Source organism: Zingiber officinale, chromosome 1A (assembly GCF_018446385.1).
Source record: "Zingiber officinale cultivar Zhangliang chromosome 1A, Zo_v1.1, whole genome shotgun sequence".
Taxonomy (NCBI): domain Eukaryota; kingdom Viridiplantae; phylum Streptophyta; class Magnoliopsida; order Zingiberales; family Zingiberaceae; genus Zingiber; species Zingiber officinale.
The window spans coordinates 42,216,147-42,234,206 of NC_055987.1; the positions used below are offsets into that span (position 1 = coordinate 42,216,147).

The 18,060-nt window shown below is 41.2% G+C and overlaps 1 protein-coding gene across 3 annotated transcripts; it reads left to right on the forward strand.

The window, feature by feature from the left end:
* The first annotated feature begins 200 nt into the window (after positions 1 to 200).
* Positions 201 to 14,904, forward strand: LOC122023793 (oxysterol-binding protein-related protein 2A-like). Of its 3 annotated transcripts, none has more exons than XM_042582144.1 (10): positions 201 to 718; positions 9,702 to 10,064; positions 10,200 to 10,293; positions 10,661 to 11,085; positions 11,639 to 11,794; positions 13,126 to 13,293; positions 13,369 to 13,509; positions 13,583 to 13,810; positions 13,890 to 14,003; positions 14,352 to 14,904. In XM_042582144.1, exons 1-10 carry the CDS (start codon positions 341 to 343, stop codon positions 14,496 to 14,498), a joined length of 2,214 nt encoding a protein of 737 aa, XP_042438078.1. In that variant the 5' UTR covers positions 201 to 340; the 3' UTR covers positions 14,499 to 14,904. The 3 variants fall into 3 exon arrangements, with proteins under 3 accessions (XP_042438078.1, XP_042438087.1, XP_042438095.1); XM_042582153.1 differs by lacking the exon at positions 201 to 718 and adding an exon at positions 1,255 to 1,516; XM_042582161.1 differs by lacking the exon at positions 201 to 718 and adding an exon at positions 1,255 to 1,438.
* The last annotated feature ends 3,156 nt before the right edge of the window (positions 14,905 to 18,060 follow it).

Here is an 18,060-nt window from a genome sequence, read left to right on the forward strand (position 1 = left end):
TTAAGGAGGAATTCTTATCCTTTGCTCCTTTTATTTTAACCTTCACTCATCCCATTCATTAAAATATAATTTAATTTAGAAAGTCAATTTATTTATTTTTACGTTATTTATATTATTAATAATTATAATTTTTTTTTCTTCTAATCCGTAATAACTCTGCTGCAGCATAAAACTCTGTTTCTCTCGCTTTTGCTCCTTAATTAAATCTTTATATTGACGCCCCTTCTTTCTTCTCTCTTCGCTTGTGCCTCAAGGATCGGCAGTTTGGGGGAAGCTTGCGATCCAATGCGGCTCGCCAGTTCGTGATCGGTTGCTGGATCGGGCATTGCGGAGAGCGGCTATGAGCTCGGCGAGGGCGATGCACCCCCTCTGCTGCATCGTCCTAGATCGCCATAGCGACGTCGGCCACCGATGCCCGGACCCTGCGCCCGCCGGGGGAGACGACACGGAGGTGGAACAATCTCCGAACGACGGCGAGGAGGTTGCTGTATCTGGCGTTCTCTACAAGTGGACCAATTACGGTCGCGGCTGGCGGTCCCGCTGGTTCTCCCTCCGCCGCGGCGTGCTTTCCTACTCCAAGATCCGCCCCGGTGACGGTGCCCCTACAAAGGAGGACGCGGCTGTGCGGATCATCGGAGACACCTCCACGAAGATCTCCTCCCGAGCGGCCGCCGGAAAAAAGTCGTCCGCCAAGTCGGTCGGCATCGTTTATCTCAAGGTACGCGGCAGATCCCGATCATCTAGGAAAACACGAATTTTCCCCATCTATTGAATTATCCCTACGAAAGAGAAATCCCCTCGAGTGGCATTGCATCAGATCCGGAAATTTGAATGAGCCAAAATGCCGAGCTGATTGGAAAATTTGGAATTTACGTGTTCGACAAAAAAAGCATTGCCAGTTTTCCTCGCTCGCATGCGATTCTCACGCTTTGGAGTTCCGTGGGGTTAAAGAACTGGATCTCCCTCTTCCGTTCATCATACCCAAAGAAAAAAAAAACAAAAAAAAAATGATCGTTTTAGTTATTTCAAATTCTTACCCATCTTCTTAGGAATAGACGAAAAAGTGTCTTTTTTTCCCAGTTCCAAATTCATTTCCCACGATAAATTTTCTTTTATCTCGTTCCTTTCCTTTTACCTTCCTCACTCGTGGTGAAAGTGGTGACTTTTCGAGAGTGGGTCATCCATCTGAGAGTTTAATTTATTGCATACCAAGGCTGTACCCAGGCGCTCCAGTCTTTGGTTGTAACTTATAAAGTAAGGGGGCAGCTCGGCGTTGTTTTGACCCGCAACATGGAAGCGAAGATTTGTTTCGTCTTGCTTGGACATTTTATTGCGAGTGGTTGCTTGTCGCTAGGGTTGTATCAGTCGCTGGCGTCAGTCCACTATGCATGATCGTTCCGGGAAACAACTGGATTGAGACACGGGATTCACGGATCTAGTGAGCCTCGAATTGGAAAAAAAGAGTGACCTTTGAGGCATATGGATAAAGCGGATCTGTAGTTTTGTAGTCGAATATGTAAATTATTTTGTTATTCTTTCTTCGATATTTTTTCCCCTTCATACGGTATTTGGTTCGGGTTTTCGAGTTCGAACCTTTTTTCTTGTAAGAAACTTACCTTTGATGGCTGCTTTAACTAAGCTGTTTTGCTCAAGAAGGATTTAGTTGTGACTCGTGAGTTTTGTGGTCCTCTTTTATATTAATTGGAGTAGTTTGCTCAATTATATTTACTGGAGCAGTTTGCTCAATTTGTCTTCTTTAGGTCCGGACAATCTTAGGCATCTGAATTGTTTGCAAATTTTTTGGATTTCATGGTATAAAAATGAAACGCTTGGAACTACCATCTTAACTAATCTTGGTTGCTAAAATGAAGGTTGGCGAGCATCTACCTTTTAGTTGGTGATGCCAGCCCTTAACTAGAAGAAATCTGAGAGCAGTTTCGTGAGAGCTTACAAAATTACATTTATGAATACCACAAATCCACAATACTTTAATTAATAACTCAGAACAACTATGGATAAATGATTATGCAATGTGAATTCAAAGAGGCCAAAGACAATTTCTTTGAAATATAAGTTGATCAATCGACTGAAACCAATCTCAGACAATGGTTCCAAAAGGGCTTAAGAGCATGGCAGCATAGAAGGTAAGTGCATGGAGATGGCTAGTTCAAGATAAATGGAACTAGCTTAGCTGTCATAAGTGTTAGGATCTTTCGTACGGCTAGAGAGGGGGGTGTGAATAGCCGCCCCAAATCGCTCTCGTTTCTTCCTACAATTAGGTTAGTCGCAGCGGAAAATACAAAGAAACGAAAGAGAAGAAAACCAAACCTTAACACGAAGATGTAACGAGGTTCGGAGATTAGGGCTCCTACTCCTCGGCGTGTCCGTAAGGTGGACGAGTCCGGTCAATCCGTCGGTGGATGAGTCCCCGGAGAACCGGCTAATACAATATACTCCTTGTGGGTGGAGAAACCTCGCCACAAACATCAAACAAAGAGTACAAGAGCAGAAGAAAAGCAATACAATATGAACACAATCGCACTCTACCAATTGCTTGCTTTCTTGTCGACTGGAGGTGAAGCGGCAACTTCACGACGCCAAACGCAGCAGCGTAACGACCGGAAGCTCACGCGAAGCTCAACAAAGCTCAAGCACAGCAGCACTTAGAACAGCAAGAAGGAAGAAGAGTCATCGCGCAGCAGCAGCCCTCGACCCCTTTATACCTGCGAAGGCGGTGAAGAAACTGGCGTTGCGTCGCGGCTAGAACTCGATCGGTCTAAGGACCTATCGATCGGTCCCGGGCCGATCGGTTAGTCCCATACGTGCGTACGTCGATCGTGGACCGATCGAGACATACGGATCGGTCCACGGGCCGATCGGTACTCTTCCTTCGCGACGTCGTCTCGATCGGTCCCGGCCGATCGGGACGATCGGTGCGTGGACCGATCGGCCTCTCTTGCCTCTGTTGGCCGACGGCCGATCGATGGCAACGAAGCTTCGATATCGATCGGTCACGGACCGATCGGAGCAACAGTATCCGGATCGGTGCGGTGACCGATCCGAGTTTGGCCCAAACCAAGTCCCAAGACTTCGAACCAATATCCGGTCAACCTCGACCTATTGGTACTTCATCCCTAGCATCGGTCACCCTCGACTGCTAGAACTCCCACCCAGTGTCCGGTCAATCCCTTTGACCTACTTGGACTTTCTCAACACCGGATGTCCGATCATCCCGATCCATCTGGATTTTCCTGCACGGCTTCACTTACGGGACTTTCACCGGCTTCACTCACCGGGATTTCCACACCGCCTAACATCCAGTTAGGACTTTCCCACGGCTTCACTCACGGGACTTTCACCGCTTCACTCACCGGGACTTTCCCTTTCACCTAGCTTCACTCACTAGGTTTTCACCGCTTCACTCACCAGTCACACCGCCTAGCTTCACTCACTAGGTCTTTCCCCCTCGGCTTCACTCACGGGACTTTCTCCTGCCACTCCCTGTTTGGACTTTCCCGTGCAAGTCTCCATACTTGGACTTTCCGCGTGCTAAGCTACCCGCTTGGACTTTTCCCGTGCCAGTCTCCGTGAATTCTTCGGTGCATAAGTCTCCATACTTGGACTTTTCGTGCCAAGCTCCTGCTTGGACTTTTCCGTTGCCAGTCTCCATACTTGGACTTTTCAGTCAACCGGTCAACCTTGACCTGGGGTTCCAATAATCTCTCAACCATCTATTCTTGTCCCATAACAAGAATAGAACTCTCTACAAGAGTCAACATCAACATGCAACTCAACTAGGTCAATCTTGACCTAAAGTTGCATCAACAATCTTCCCAAGTCAAACATCAAAATACAACTCGAGTCAAGTCAACTCGAGTCGGGTCAACCAGGTCAACCTTGACCACAATCTCCCCCTCGATGTTTGACAAAATCATAATCAAGTTAGGTTAACCCGATAACCTAACATAGGTTTTCCAACCATCTTCCAATGTCCAATGTTCTTTCCTTGAACATTCTCTGGACATTTTCCCCTTAGGTTAACCCGATAACCTAACTTGGATTCTCCAATAATTCTCCCCTTTTGACACACATCAAAGGTATTCCAATGTTCTTCCTCGAACATTCCTTGACATTCTTTCCCTAGCTTAGGTTAAACCGATAACCTAACTTGGGTTCTCTAATAATTCTCCCCGATGAACACTCTCCCTTTTGACACACATCAAAAAGAGGGAATCAAGGTCAAGAGTTTCTTCCTAATGAAAGTCCCATACCTTTCATTGAAACTCTTATTTTCCCTTGATACTAAGCTCAACAATCCACTTAATGATAATCCCATATCACTAATCCTCGAGAGTAAAACTCCCCCTAAAAGCCAACTCCCCTTGACCATTGCACCAACAATGTCTTGAGAGTTTCAAACTTTTATAAATCTAAAACCAATCGTCAGAAATTTCAGACATGCGATGAATTTCACACGTTAACTTATCGAGACCTCATGGATCGGTCACGGACCGATCCACAGACTGGATCGGTCCGATGACCGATCCGACCCTCTGGATCGGTCCGATCGATCCATCGATCAGGGATTTCTGATTTTCTTCTCCCGAAATTCAGAAACCCCTAATAAATTCCAGAAAATTCGAAAAATTGTGAAATTTTGAGGATACATTCCTCATAACATACATTATCATGGAAAAATAATTTTCTATGAAAATAGTTTCCATTTTCAAATCTTGATACAAAATTCGAAAACTTTGAAATAGTTCAAAGTTAAGTCAGTTTTGTATCACAATGTTCAATGATGAGTGCTATCACTAGGAAAGCTTCATCAAGGTTTTTCAAATCAATTTTAAAATGCTTTTAAAACCATTTGAATTTAGGACCATAATCTTAGGGCTAAATGTACATGACTTGTACACAAGCTTTCCCTATGATCCCTATTTTCTTGAATTAGGCTCATCTAGGTACAAAACCTATGCACCTTGATCCTAACTCATGATCCTAATATCTCACACACATCTAAAGTGTATCAAACACATCCAAGTCAATTTTGATGTGAGATATGGGTTAAGGTCAACTTAGGCTAAGTTCTCATGCATTTTCTAAACACCAATTTGATCTCAATATCAAATTATATGTTTGTCCTTAAATCAATTCAATTGATTATTAATGCAAGAGATGATGACATGGCATAAAATGGTATCATAAATGAAAACATGTGCCAATGTCATGATGTCATGGCATAAAGTTTGAACAATTAAATAAACCTGACACATAGATAACCTAAGCATTATCATGACATTTCAAATGATAATAAAATAAATATGATGTCATGGCATGGCATATGGCAACCAATCATGGCAAGTTAGCACAAATAAAATACCTAAATTCCCTATCTAAGTATCCTTAATCACTTAGCTAACTTAAGTCCTAATCCTAGATTGCCCAAAGTGCTCCAAGAAAATGTCAAAACCCAAATTGGCATTTCTTGATCTCTTGTTTGATTTATACCATTTAAAATTCTACAAGAGTAGCACTTCTAATTTAAGGCCCGGATTGCCTTGATTACCTAAGAGAATATCAAAATCCCAATTTGATATTTCTCTAGGTTTTTAATTATGTCAACTTAAAGTAAGATTAATATATTCTCACTTTGGCACACTTTACTCTTCCAAGGAGTGAATGATAAAGATTATTCCATTTCATTTTCAAAGGTTCTCAAAAACCTTGAAAATGCTCCTTGAGTGTCAATTTCCTCAAAGTTGGGTTAACTACCCTTCTTATTGGAGTTGACACTCTCTAACCCATCTATGGGGTAGAGAAGATGCTCCTAGGAACCCAATACCTATTTGAGCTCATTGGGTTCACTAAATATTCACTAGGGATGACTTCCCTAGCAACCCTCCTAATGACCCTCTTAGGCTTTGAAGCCTTGGTCATTTGGGTCTCGTCAAGGTCAACTATAGGGGTGACTCCCCTTGTAACCTTGGTAATGGTCTTCCTAGCCCTAGGTTTTGTTCCATAATCGAATGGAACATTATGATAGGTGGGCTTGACCATTTGGGACTTAGGTTTGTGACCCAAACCTTTCTTGTCCTTGGACTTGGGTTTTTGACCCCTAGACCCTAGAGTCAAATCCTTAAGAGCCTTTTCTAGAGAGTCAAGTCTTGACCTCAAGACTTGATTTTCTTTCTCTAATACCTCAAGTTTTGGTTTGTCATTCTTTCTTGAGGTGTTCCTAGGCATGTGTCTAGTTGATTTAAGGTTTCTACCTAGGTTTTCCTTAACCTTAGAAGTGTTAATCCTAGGGTTAGCATTCCTAGTAGTATCCCTATCTAGGTTGACATGTTTAGCACCTAAGCACATGTATTGATTTCTAGTGTTAACATGCTTATCATTATTGACTAATGCAATAAAATTACTAGCATGTATCCTACTAGAATTGCACGAATGAGCCTTAAAAGATACCTTAGGGTTTGCCTTAGCTCCCCCTATCGATGTGCATCCCTTGTCCTTGTGAGGTTTCCTCCCCTTCGGACATTGGCTCCTATAGTGTCCCCGTTGCTTGCATTGAAAGCACACCACGTGCTTCTTGCCTTTGCGTGTTGGGACGCCGGCTTCCTTGACCTTTGGTGCCGGTGGAGTCTTCCTAACTCTCTTTGGACATTTGCTCTTGTAATGTCCACACTCCCTACACTCAAAGCATATTATATGTAACTTATTTGAAATTGAAATGCTTGAGTTACCTAGGTTTGGGCATGGGTGTGAGCTCTCTTCCTCATCCCTTCCGGAGGTAGATGCCTCTTCTTCTTGCTCCGAACTTGAACAAGAGGAACTCTCCTCCTCTTCTTCCTTGGATGTTGAGTAGCCCTCAACTCCCAATTCGCTCCCTCCATGATGTGAGCTACTTGGCTCACTAGGCTCCTCTTCATGGCTTGAAGTGGAGCTCTCCTCATGGTACTTGGCCAAGTTATCCCATAATTCCTTGGCATTGTTGTACTTACCTATCTTACACAAAATATTAGTAGGTAATGAAAATTCAATTGTTTTAGTTACCTCATTGTTGATTGTAGATTGGTGGACTTGTTCCTTCGTCCACTTGTTCTTCTCTAGAGGCTCTCCTTCTTTATCCATTGGAGGAGTAAAACCTTCTTGTACACAAAACCAATTCAACATATTAGTCCTAAGAAAATACATCATCCTTACCTTCCAATATGCGAAGTTGTCGTTGTAGAAGGGTGGAATGGTGATGTCTTCTCCGAATTGATCCATCTCTAGCTTGTGCTCCCACGGGTGTGAATCCGATGAAGAGCGGCCTCGCTCCGATACCACTTGTTAGGATCTTCTCGGCTAGAGAGGGGGTGTGAATACCGCCCCAAATCTTCTCGTTTCTTCCTACAATTAGTCGCAATGGAAAATACAAAAAAGCGAAGAGAAGAAAACCAAACCTTAACACGAAGATGTAACGAGGTTCGGAGATTAGGGCTCCTACTCCTCGGCGTGTCCGTAAGGTGGACGAGTCCGGTCAATCCGTCGGTGGATGAGTCCCCGGAGAACCGGCTAATATACTCCTTGTGGGTGGAGAAACCTCGCGCCACAAACAGCAAACAAAGAGTACAAGAGCAGAAGAAAAGCAATACAATATGAACACAATCGCACTCTACCAATTGCTTGCTTTCTTGTCGATTGGAGGTGAAGCGGCAACTTCACAACCCAAAAGTAGGAAGCTCACGCGAAGCTTTGGAGGAGCTGCTCGAAAGCGTGCGCGACGGCGAAGGAAGAAGAGTCGTCGGCGGCGCCTCGACCCCTTTATACTGCGAAGAAGACAGCGAAGAAACTAGCCGTTGCGTCGCGGCCTAGAACCTGATCGGTCAGGCCGTCGGGCCTATCTTGATCGGTCCCGGACCGTCGGTTATCTGAGAACCTACATGCGTACTCGATCGATGCGTGGACGATCGGAGACATCGTGATCGGTCGCGGGCCGATCGGTAACTCTTCCGCGGCGTCGTCTCCGATCGGTCCCGGACCGATCGGGCATCTTTGATCGATGCGTGGGCCGATCGGCCCTCTTTGCCTCGTTGCTGGCGATCGGTCACGGGCCGATCGATAACGAAAGCTTGACCGATATCGATCGGTCACGGACCGATCGAAGCAACAATATCGGATCGGTGCGGTGACCGATCCGAGCAAGTTTGGCCCACCAAGTCCCAAGACTTCGAACCAATATCCGGTCAACCTCGACCTATTGGTACCGTCCCTAGCATCTGGTCACTCCCTCGACTGCTAGAACTCCTCCCAGTGTCCGGTCAATCCCTTTGACCTACTTGGACTTTCCTCAACACCGGATGTCATCGTCCACGATCCATCGGATTTTCCTGCAGCTTCACTTACGGGACTTTCACGGCTTCACTCACCAGGATTCCATACGCCTAACATCCAGTTAGGACTTTCCCACTGCCTGGCTTCACTCAACTTTCCGGCTTCACTCACGGGACTTTCCCTTTCACCTAGCTTCACTCACTAGGATTTTCACGGCTTCACTCACCGTGATTTCCACCGCCTAGCTTCACTCACTAGGTCTTTCCCTGCCTGGCTTCACTCACTTTCTATCACCTGCTTGACTCTTCCGTGCCAGTCTCCATACTTGGACTTTCCGCGTGCTACACCGCTTGGACTTTTCCCGTGCCAAGTCTCCGTACTTGGACTTTTCCAGTGCCAAGTCTCCATACTTGGACTTTTCGCGTGCCAAGCTCCCTGCTTGGACTTTTCCGTTTGCCAAGTCTCCATACTTGGACTTTTCAGGTCAACCAGGTCAACCTTGACCTAGGGTTGCACCAATAATCTCCCAACCATCTATTCTTGTCCCATAACAAGAATAGAACTCTCTCACAAGAGTCAAACATCAACATGCAACTCAACTAGGTCAATCTTGACCTAAAGTTGCATCAACAATCTTCCCAAGTCAAACATCAAAATACAACTCGAGTCAAGTCAACTCGAGTCGGGTCAACCTTGACCTAAGGTTGCACCAACAATAAGGATTAGATTTACATTTACTTGCTGGCATATTTACAGTGCTCAAGGATTTATGTGCTAAACTGGAAAAGAGACGCATGTCAGATCTGCATTAGTGGAATGCATCAGGGCATATCCTCGATCATGAATGAGATGATAAATATTACCAATGTACCATCACAATACTATGGCCGCTATACTAATTTTATTTAAACAGTATAATGAAATGGGATTTTAACTTGCTGCCTGTAATTGTGGTTTGCTAAGTTTATTATCTTGAATCAAAAGAATCAAAACAAAATCCAATGGGTGCCTATTCTAGTTGCCATATTTAGCTATAATGATTTTAGAATATCCTTCACCAATTGTAAGATTTCTTTGTTACCTTATCGGTTACCAAGATGCGTTTAGGAAACAACATGGCTTGGGCAAATGTTTAAGAAATGACATCATTTACATTTCACATCCATAGGTTAGTCTACTTTTTGTGGTTTAACAAACCTTGGTTCTTGGGCTTTCTGTCTCACAAAAATATCTTGTTAAACTGGATAGGTGGACTACATTAGTACATCTTGAGCCTTTTTTGTGGCTATGTTGGATTGGATTTTCATTTGTTTAAGTTCAATTTCTTAAAATTTTAACTTATCTATTTGCATTTATTTATTTAGTTTTGCTTTTCCTCTTAGGTTTCATCTTTTCGAGAGAGCAAGTCTGATGATAGACGGTTCTACATATTTTCTCGCACGAAGACACTTCATCTGAGAACTGATTCAGAGAAAGATCGTGTAACATGGATTCAGGCATTAGTCTTGGCAAGGAGTGTATATTCATTTAGAACATTGAGTGAACGAATTTCTTCTCTCTCAAATGGTATAACATTTTCAACTGATAGACTTAGAGATCATATGCACGCTGAGGGACTTAGGGAGGATGTGATAAGAGACTGTGAACATATTATGCTGTCAGAGCTCTCAGAATATCATAGACGAGTAAAGCTTCAGTATGAAGAACACCTAAAGTTTCTTGCTACTGTTGAGCAACATCTAGTAGTAAGAAATACAACTTTTAATTATTCTTCTTAGCAAGTTTCCTAGAGAAAATTTGTTTTTATTTTTACTACATGACAGTATGTAATAGTTGCTGGAATATATATAACATGCAGAGTTTTGCATGCACTTTTGCAGTACACTAACACTGAAGATGAAGAAACAAATCGTGGTGGTCATTTGCAGCTATTGAAAACTGAATTTTCTTGTTCTGGACACGAAAAGTATAGTGGTATAGCTTACTCCTATTTTCTAAGTTTTGCTTCATCATAATGATCATTTGTGTTGCTTATATGCAATATTTACATTCTGTAATGGTACTTGAACTGCTTACCGTTTCCATATATCGTCCATATATCGTTCAAGTTGCATTTGTTATAAATGAGTAAATGGTTCAGGAGTTTCAATAGTTAGATTATTCTATTTATTTGTTGACATCATCGTGTCTAAATGTATTTTGCCATCCATACTAGATAGATTCTACCACAATGAGATAATATAAGATAGTATGTGATTAACTAAATCAATACATAAATGAGCAACAGACTTGAGGCCTGCTCAAATTATATTCCCTGTTAATGTCTTCTTTGGCTTTCCAGAATATAGCACAACGGAATCATCAGATGATGTAGAAAAGCAAGAAACTGATGACATTTCGGATGATGATGAGCCAATTTTCTTCGATACAGATGAAGGCTTCAGTGACAAGTCTGGATCTGATTCCTGTGCCACTTTGACAAGGGTGAGAAGCAAGAATGGCATTGGTGAGATAATACACTCCAAAGAAAAAGATTGTTGTCAGGATGTAGTTTCTTATCCTGAAAGGCGAAAGAAGCTACCAGAACCCATTGAGGAGGAGAAAAGTGTGGGCCTTTGGTCTTTGATTAAAGACAATGTTGGTAAGGATCTTACACGTGTTTGTCTACCAGTTTACTTCAATGAACCATTGTCATCCCTTCAGAAGTGCTTTGAAGAGCTCGAGTATTCACACCTTTTGGATGAAGCCTATGAATATGGCCAAAAGGTTTGATAACTCATTGCTTATCGTTATTGATGCCAATGCATTCATGTTTAAATAGCTGTCTGATGATAACTTCAAGAACGTTTTGTACAGGTCCATAATTTTCTTGACTAGATGATCCATTTAAAAATCAGAATTCCAGGTAGAAAAATGATGCATGCAGATAGAAAATTCTATTCCTACGTCTGACAGCTTGGTTAATTTTCAGCAAGAATTATCTTACTATACCATTCTAAAATTATTTCATCCAATTCCATTTTATAATGTTGAGTTCATATCCCAATTCAAATTTAGTACCTACTATAATAACATTAGTGTCCAGGCCTCCTGATTATTATCTGATGAATGACTTTAGCTGGTTGGACTCAATCTGAGCAACGTACCTTATTGACTCTCTTCTCTGATGCATTCTCATGGATGAATCCTTAGAAGGATATAAATCTAAGTCTGAGCATAATAAAATTATAAATTGGCGTCATTACGATCCTCATCCCATATTATGCAATTCCATTTTATAAAACCTGACTTGTATTTCTTGTTTTTCCCTATTTGTTAGGGGAACAGTCTGATGAGAGTTCTGAAGGTAGCATCATTTGCAGTTTCTGCATATGCTTCTTCTATTGGTCGAATTTGCAAACCTTTCAACCCTTTGTTAGGAGAAACATATGAAGCTGAGTTTCCTGAAAAGGGCATCCGTTTCATGTCAGAAAAGGTAAGTACCAAACATGTTCAGTATGCTTATAAACATTTTCAGATCAATTTCTTATAACTTGTTCAAGCATACTATGGGATGCGCTGACCCACTTAGCTGACATCTTCCTTTGCAACCTAACATATTAACTTAGTGCACGATGACTTCTTGTTTCATTTGAATAACCAAGCAAGGATACAGTTGTTATTCTTCAATCTTTCACATACGTTAGCAAATTATATTTTGCATTTATAACCCATGAGATTTGCTATTGCCTATCTAAAATACTACGAAATTTCTATCAACATCCTTGCAGTGGCATATATACATCTGTTTATTTTTTTAAAGAAAAACAAATTACTTGGTTGATCCTCTCCCATTAAACTCTTCAATATCCATGATGAAGATTATTTTGTTAGTCTTTCCTAATGAATAGATGAAGCACATAGTTTCCTAATTTAGACATGTTAGAGTGATGTTCCTCTACAAAAAAGTTAGTCATAATCAGTCAGAATTTAGAAAGCCCGATTTGTGGTTATTGTGTGCTAGTCTTCACACCCCTACCAAGAGTTGGCAAATTACAGCTTATTACTGATCTCACATCACTTTCTGAGATCACTGAAAAAAATTTACTGACAATACCGTATGAATTCATGTTCTAGTTGTTCACTCGAGAACAGTTGTTTGGCTAACCATCCTTTTCAGATGGACACTTGCTAGGTTTGTTTATATGAGAGTAGCAATGAAATTTGTGCATAGTTATGCAGGGAGCATTTTCCAATTTGCCTCTTTTAATTTCCTTGAAGTAATTTCCAGTAATATCTTATGTCTAATCAAACATATTTTGGGAATATATGGCCCAAGCAAAGATTACTAAAATTTCTCAGATCTTTGCATCATTATTTATTTTCTCAAACTAAAGGAATCTTAGAGTAATATTCCATGAAAGATTTTTTGCATACCATGTCAGCTACAGGAATTACTCTTTTTTTTTTTTGCTAATTTCTATGTGGTTTTCCTTGCTAAAACATTGCGTAAAAAAAAAATGTTAGGAACATTTTGTAAATTCATTGCCCAATTCCTGATTATTGGAAACTTGAACATTATCGACTTTATTTTCCCTTGCATATTACTTTGTTTCTCTTGATTTATGCATCACATAATTCTTCTGTGTATGATCATGGATATTTAACTTTTGATGATACTTATAGGTTGTTCACAGTTTCTTTCCTAAAGGTGCAAGCAAATTTCTAGTCATTGTTTTCTTTATTTTTTTTAAAAAAGTAATTCACAGTTCAGTCAAGAGACGGCTTTGAATTGGATATGAGCTCCTTCATCATTTTAATTTCTAGGTTAGCCATCATCCGATGCTCATCGCCTGCCACTGTGAAGGCAAAGGTTGGAAATTTTGGGGGGATAGCAACCTTACCTCAAAGTTCTGGGGGCAATCCATCCAGCTTGATCCCGTCGGCATTTTGACCCTAGAATTTGATGATGGTGAGATATTCCAGTGGAGTAAGGTTTGTTGACTTGGCATTCTCATGTAATCATATCAACTTAAGCTTTTCATTATATTCTAACATTATATATTCCAGGTCACAAGCACCATCTACAATCTCATATTTGGCAAACTTTACTGTGAACACCATGGTATGATGAACATAAGAGGAAACAGAATGTTTTCGAGCCAACTCAGATTTAAGGAGAAGTCTCTTCTCGATCGTAATCCTCGGCAAGTAAGAAGAAAACTACTTTGTATTTGGTCTTACTTCCAAGAACATAATACGAACTGAGCTAACTATTTCATAGGTGGTTGGCTTTGTTGAGGACGCAAACAAGACCAAAGTAGCATCCTTGACAGGAAAATGGGATGATAGAATGTATTACTGTAAAGGAACTGATGTTTCGAACAAGGCGGCTATTCCTACTGAAGATGCCTATTTGCTATGGAAAAGGAGCGACCCTCCTGCTAATCCAACACGATACAACTTAACATCATTTGCAATTACACTGAATGAGTTAACTTCTGGGCTACAGGTGTCAGATCAAAACATTTTTTTTTTTTATCGTTTCTTTCTCGTGGTTGTCTGATGCAAATGTTTCGTCTTGGATCAAGGAGAAACTCCCACCTACAGATTCGAGACTTCGACCAGACCAGAGGCATCTGGAAAATGGTGAGTATGAGAAAGCAAATGCGGAGAAGTTACGGCTTGAACAAAGGCAGCGAATGGTAAGCAAGCACAAACACTTCATCTATCCACTTTGTACCTATGTTGGATACCAACCCTCTGAGATTGACACTGAGTGATGACTCAATATTTCTATTGCTCATATGTAAATTTTCTTTTTTACCAAAGCCTTGTTAGACGCTTGGATACAGACCCGTGTACGATGCTTGTATCCAAGTATGAGTAGCATGGGGTTTTATTTAATTGCAAAGAGTGCATGTTTATATTTGGAGAAGTTGAAACAAAAACAATTTTAACTATCATCACCAAACAGACGAACTGTGTTGAAGTTGCAAAAGCTATTTCTTGGTCTGATTACTCTGATGCTCATATCAATTTGTTTTCTGCAGGCAAGGAAAATGCAAGAGACGGGCTGGAAGCCAAGATGGTTCCGAAGAGAAGGCGAAGACGGTACATACCGCTACGTCGGCGGTTATTGGGAAGCAAGAGAGCAGAAAAAGTGGCATGAATGCCCAAACATATTTGGTGAATTTTAAAGCCGCACTCTTCTACCTCAACCTCTGATACTTCTTCAGGTTGGCACTGCTCAACATCCCACCTCCTTCCTCATATGCAAGAATCACAATTTGTTCCGCTGGGACGAGCATAGTCACTTTTTGCCATCAAAAATCACAATTTGTTCAGAAGATTATGAAATACCAGGAACATGAAGTTGCATCTCACCAATCGAGAGCAGTATTTATTCATAGAATTATAGTTGTTTCCTTCGATTTGCTGCATTGGCATTTTATTTGTCGACAAACTATAGATTCAATCCCCTTTTCCAGTCAAGATGTTAATTAGTCAACGAGGTGAAGAGAATTTTGTGGTAAGATGAGTGCAACTAAAGTTTCAGGCTATGTACAATGATGGTTTCAATAAAATGATCATAGTAATAATTCATTCTTTCTTTGTCCGGTTACGTTGTTTCGTTAAAAGGTTTCAGTTCGTGTAGTCTTTTTAGTTCCCTTTTTTTTTTTTTTTTTTTTTTTCCATTTTTCTTTTTCAAAAAAAATCTCTCTAAAATGACAAAAAAACAAAAACAAAAAAAACAAAGTTGTCATGCTTCTATTACATTTATTATCGAAATAATATCTTCTCAATATTTTTTTATAATTTTTTTTAGTTGGCATCAATATCCAACTAATCTTGGGATGATTAGTTCGAGTCCACGGAAGTTTTTCATCGTCCACTAGAATAAATCAGGAAATGCTCGTAGCGTGCAATATATTAGTTTACTATTCTTAAGTTAGGTAAATCACCCATTAAGAAAAATTCATCCGTTAAATTACTTAAGCTTGGATTCAATGTTGGGAAAACTAAGAAAGTGTCCTACCTATATTTTCAATAATATTTTAGTAGTTATGAGATCATAATTATTGTATAGTTGTAACAATTATTTGTAAAAGGTGAAATCTGTCATCCTGACAAGCCCCCACCCACGACTATCTCACATAATTGGGAGGAAATAAATTAGAAAACAGAAGCTAGCCATCATATGAGAGGGTAATTAGTATTAACAATTATGATAATTCCAGTTAGCCCAAGTTGGTACAACATAATAATAATTAGTGTTAATTAGAAATAAACTATTTATATTATAGTAGCTACAATTTTGTAGGATCGAGACACACACGAGAATTGGGGGGGGGGGGGGGGAATCACGTGATTTTGAAAAACTTTTTATTTTTTGAAATAAGTATGCAGCAGAAAGAAAACACAAAAACAAGTAAAATACAAGATTTGATTTTACTTGATTAGAAGTTTTTGGCGACTCCTATTCCAAGACTCAGATCTCGTGGACCTACCGATAGATAATTCACTAAAATACCTCATCCAGAACTACAAGAAGAGGGGATCGAGTACAAAAAAAAATTGGAAGAGTGTAACAAGCTACACTTTCCGTTTATAGAAATTAAGTACAGAATTAACACTTCATTACCCAATGCTCTTAGCAGATGACCGACTTACGTTCGGTGTCGGGTGGCTCCTTAGCAGTAGTCAGACGCAGTAACGTCATAGTGGAGCAATAGCAGAAAGTCGGAGCAGTCAGAAAGTAAATTGGACGTGTAGAAGCTCGTAGAGAAGGTGTTTTTGATTGCTTGGTTGAGACACCCATTTAAAGGGTGTGGAAGGTGCCTTCTATAGCCTTGAAGGCGACTTTTATAGGCAAAATCCTATTCCAAACTCGTTGCTCCTTATCTATGATGAGGTCTGAATTTTATCATTTGGAAGGTGCTTTCTATGAAACTGAAGGTGCCTTCCATGAACAGTGCGAAGACGTCTTTCTGTAAAATACCGGAAATAGGCGAATATGAATAAGGGGATTTTTCGGAATTTTTGGACATTTTTCGGGAATTTTTCGGAGCTCGTACGGACGAGTTAACGGGGATAAAAACGGGGTCCGGAAAAGTTTGTTTAGGTTACCCTGTTTTAATGAGGAAAAGATTTATTTTTTTCTTTTCCTTTTTCTCTTATTTCTTTTCCGTGCACCCCACGTCGAAAGCACCCGCGCTCCCGACTTCTTCCCTTGCCCTAACCGGCGCCGACGCCTCACTTCTCCTCTCCTTTGCCTTTCTTTTCTTCCCTTCACCACAGCGCCGACGCCTCCTTCCTCTTGTGTCTCCCGATCGTCACGGCCGACGCCGGCAGATGAGAGCTGTCATCCGAGCCCTAGCCTCTCCGATCTTCTCTTTGCGCCAGCCGTGCCCTAGATTCATCGCCGGCCTTCTCCACGCTGAGCTTTGCACAGAGCCACCGCTGACCTAGCACCGTCGCCTTCTTTTGTTGACTCTGCCGATCCCTTGCCGCTGCCCTCTCTGGACCGAAGCAGCGTCGGCCACCGAGACTCCCTCTCTTCTCCTCTGGTCCGACGAGCCACTGCCGGACACCTTTGCTCTCGACCCCATCGCGGTGATCAGTAGCCACTGGACGTCGACGCGCAGAGATCACACCGTGCCCTAGCCCTCCATCTCGCCGGCACCCGAGTACCACTGCCGGTGTTCTCCCGTGCCTAAGCTCCATCTCCTATTCAGAGTAAGGTTGTTCGGATGAGGTAACAACAAGTGATTCCAGCAGTGATTCGGCAGTGTAATTTAAGGTTTCCAGCAGCAAGCAACCCTTGTTGGCAGTAACAAACCTTCAGTGGATCAGTGATTCCTGCTGTGAATTTAGGTAAGGTGTAGATGGTATAATTTTTACTGAGTTTGGGTTTAATTTGATTAATGAAGGTGTTGGAATTGTGATTTAGGTTTATCGGTTTGGGAGATTGGCAATTTAACTTTGCTCTGACTGTTGATTTACAGTAGCAACGTTTCCAACCAGATTTGGACAAGTTGTAGAGGTAATTTTGTATATGTACTAGATTTCATTCTAGTTGTGGACTTGTTAGGGTACCCTAATTCTATTTAATCATGATATGTGGCTTGAGTGATTTGGGTTTTATCCTAGTTTAGCCTTAAGGATTTTATTTAGCTATACATTGGAGTTAGCTAAATAAATTATGTTTATATTGGTGACACAGGACCTTGACGCGAGACGGGTATCTCGACGTCGTGTTTGGACCGGATTGGACCTTTCTATTTTCGGAGGCAGGTACTTTTGACTTATTGTCTTTGATATGCTTAGTAATGAAAATAATATGTTGCATTAATTGTGTTTCCTATTTGTTTCGGTTAATCACTGCCCAATACATGTTACCTGTTTGATTGATTGTTTGTTTGCATCTCGTATTGATCTTGTACCCGATCTATCATGCTCATGGGTAGTGATATAACCATGTTTCACACGTTCAGGACCTAGGTTTGATACCTTTTTGATCAGTATGTCTTGATTTGATCTATTCACTATGGTGCCCATTGTTATATGCCCAGAGGTTGGTTTAGTATATTACCATGCTTAGTGACATGCACCATTTGCATGATCGCATGCTGTGCGATAGATTGCTCCATTATTGTCGAGCACTTTGCCAGTTTTCATCACTGTTCGGTGCTCCGTTGTGACGCTCATGGGTAGCGTGGTAGCACGTCAGTTTGACTCTTCCGGTGCTCCGTTGATCCG